General features: G+C 45.4%; 1 protein-coding gene across 9 annotated transcripts in view; it reads right to left on the bottom strand.

Annotated features, from left to right (window-relative positions):
* The window catches only part of LOC113647024 (low-density lipoprotein receptor-related protein 8-like), a 48,671-nt gene that overhangs the window by 38,372 nt on the left and 7,799 nt on the right, over positions 1 to 2,500 (bottom strand). For all 9 annotated transcript variants that reach the window (XR_003441584.2, XR_007143224.1, XR_007143263.1 and 6 more), the window contains exon 3: positions 662 to 784. Coding sequence is in view for 6 of the 9 variants with exons in the window: in XM_047815618.1 (XP_047671574.1) it covers positions 662 to 784 (123 nt within the window). In the remaining 3 variants the exon portion in view is untranslated. The remainder of the gene's footprint in view (positions 1 to 661; positions 785 to 2,500) is intronic.

Genomic DNA, 2,500 nt, shown 5'->3' with positions numbered 1-2,500 from the left:
GTGTGTGTGTGTGTTTGTGTGTGTTTCAGACAGATGCATACTAAACATTAGTGTGTGTGTATTTATGTACTCTGTGTGTGTGTGTGTGTGTGTGTTGAACTCATCTGACGGTAAGAGGGAACACACTGAGACGGAGAATCACGTCTCTGAGGTGAAACACGTCGTTACCATGGAAACTGAGACCCATGTTTCTGCACCACTGAAAGACTCTGGCGTCATTAGTGAAATCTCTCTGAACGTATCATTATACACCATTAATAACAATCTGGGCACTAATAAAAAAAAGTTAATGACACCTCTGGTGCAGCAAAATGACATGAAAACTTTTGCTGCACCAAATTTTTGCGTTTAAAGATGCAGGATTACGTTCAGATGTGTTACTTAAACATTTTACAAAACAGCGTGTGCACATTATGTGTCTCAGCTTTCAAAAATAATTAACTCATTAAAATAAACATTTATTTATTCCTGTATTTAAATTTATTTAAGCAAATCGATAACATAGTAAATGTGTAAATCATCTGTAATTATTTAGGAGCACTGATTATTATTTTAGGTCGTTATTAAACTTGTTGTTGTGGTATCTTTACATCATCACACACACATCTACTGATGATGTACGGCTCCCCGAATGAAGTGCACTAGGTAGTAGTGTGCTTACTGCAGGTGGACTCGGCCTCGTCTGATCCGTCCGAGCACTCGGGTTCTCCGTCGCAGAGCCAGCGGCTGGACACACACTGTCCGTTCTGACACGCAAACTCCGCCGGGTCACATGTGCTCTTCACTACACACACCCACAGACACACACACACACACAGACACAGAATAAAATTTACATGCACATCATTTGTGTATCCAGTCCTGTTCAGTAGGAGTTCATAGCGAGATCTGCAGGTGGTTGGTCATGTGGCATGTTTGTGTTTTATGGATTATGGGATGTTCAGTTGACCTTCTAGACACCTTTAAATAGCGTATAATGAATTTAGAGCTACAGAAGGACCTGAGAGCTTCCTTATCAATCACCAGAAAAGATAAAGAAAAAAGAAAACCCTCTGTGTGTGTGGTTGTGTGTGTGAGTGTGTGAGTTTGTGTGTGTTAGTGTGTGGTTGTGAGTGTGTGTGAGTGTGTGTGTGAGTTTGTGTGTGAGTTGAAGTGTGAGTGTGTGTGTGAATTGGTGTGTGAGTGTGTGTGTGAGTTGGAGTGTGAGTGTGTGTGTGAGTGTGTGTGTTAGTGTGTGGTTGTGAGTATGTGTGAGTTGGAGTGTGAGTGTGTGTGAGTGTGTGGTTGTGAGTGTGTGGTTGTGAGTGTCTGTGTGAGTGTGTGTGTTAGTTGGTGTGTGAGAGTGTGTGTGAGTGTGTGGTTGTGAGTGTGTGTGAGTTGGAGTGTGTGTGTGTGGTTGTGAGTGTGTGTGAGTTGGAGTGTGAGTGTGTGGCTGTGAGTGTGTGTGTGTGTGTGTGTGTGTGTGGTTGTGAGTGTGTGTGAGTTGGAGTGTGTGTGTGTGTGTGTGTGAGAGTTGGAGTGTGTGTGTGTTAGTGTATGTGTGTGTGGTTGTGAGTGTGTGTGAGTTGGTGTGTGAGAGTGTGTGAGTGTGTGTGAGTTGGAGTGTGAGTGTGTGTGGTTGTGAGTGTGTGTGAGTTGGTGTGTGAGAGTGTGTGAGTGTGTGTGAGTTGGAGTGTGTGTGTGTGTGTGTGTGTGTGTGTGGTTGTGAGTGTGTGTGAGTTGGAGTGTGTGTGTGTGTGTGTGTGTGTGTGTGTGTGTGTGTGTGTGTGAGTGTGTGTGTTAGTGTGTGGTTGTGAGTATGTGTGAGTTGGAGTGTGAGTGTGTGGTTGTGAGTGTCTGTGTGAGTGTGTGTGTTAGTTGGTGTGTGAGAGTGTGTGTGAGTGTGTGGTTGTGAGTGTGTGTGAGTTGGAGTGTGTGTGTGTGTGTGTGTGTGTGTGTGGTTGTGAGTGTCTGTGTGAGTGTGTGTTAGTTGGTGTGTGAGAGTGTGTGTGAGTGTGTGGTTGTGAGTGTGTGTGAGTTGGAGTGTGAGTGTGTGTGTGTGTGTGTGGTTGTGAGTGTGTGTGAGTTGGAGTGTGTGTGAGTTGGAGTGTGTGTGTGTGTGTGGTTGTGAGTGTGTGTGAGTTGGAGTGTGAGTGTGTGGCTGTGAGTGTGTGTGTGTGTGTGGTTGTGAGTGTGTGTGAGTTGGTGTGTGAGAGTGTGTGAGTGTGTGTGTGAGTTGGAGTGTGAGTGTGTGGCTGTGAGTGTGTGTGAGTTGGTGTGTGAGAGTGTGTGTGTGTGTGAGTTGGAGTGTGTGTGTGTGTGTGGTTGTGAGTGTGTGAGTTGGAGTGTGTGTGTGTGTGTGAGTGTGTGTGTTAGTGTGTGGTTGTGAGTATGTGTGAGTTGGAGTGTGAGTGTGTGGTTGTGAGTGTGTGGTCGTGAGAGTCTGTGTGAGTGTGTGTGTTAGTTGGTGTGTGAGAGTGTGTGTGAGTGTGTGGTTGTGAGTGTGTGTGAGTTGGAGTGT

Source organism: Tachysurus fulvidraco, chromosome 1 (assembly GCF_022655615.1).
Source record: "Tachysurus fulvidraco isolate hzauxx_2018 chromosome 1, HZAU_PFXX_2.0, whole genome shotgun sequence".
Lineage (NCBI taxonomy): Eukaryota > Metazoa > Chordata > Actinopteri > Siluriformes > Bagridae > Tachysurus > Tachysurus fulvidraco.
Note: the sequence above shows the minus strand (reverse complement) of the source record. Positions and strands in the feature narration are given on the sequence as shown.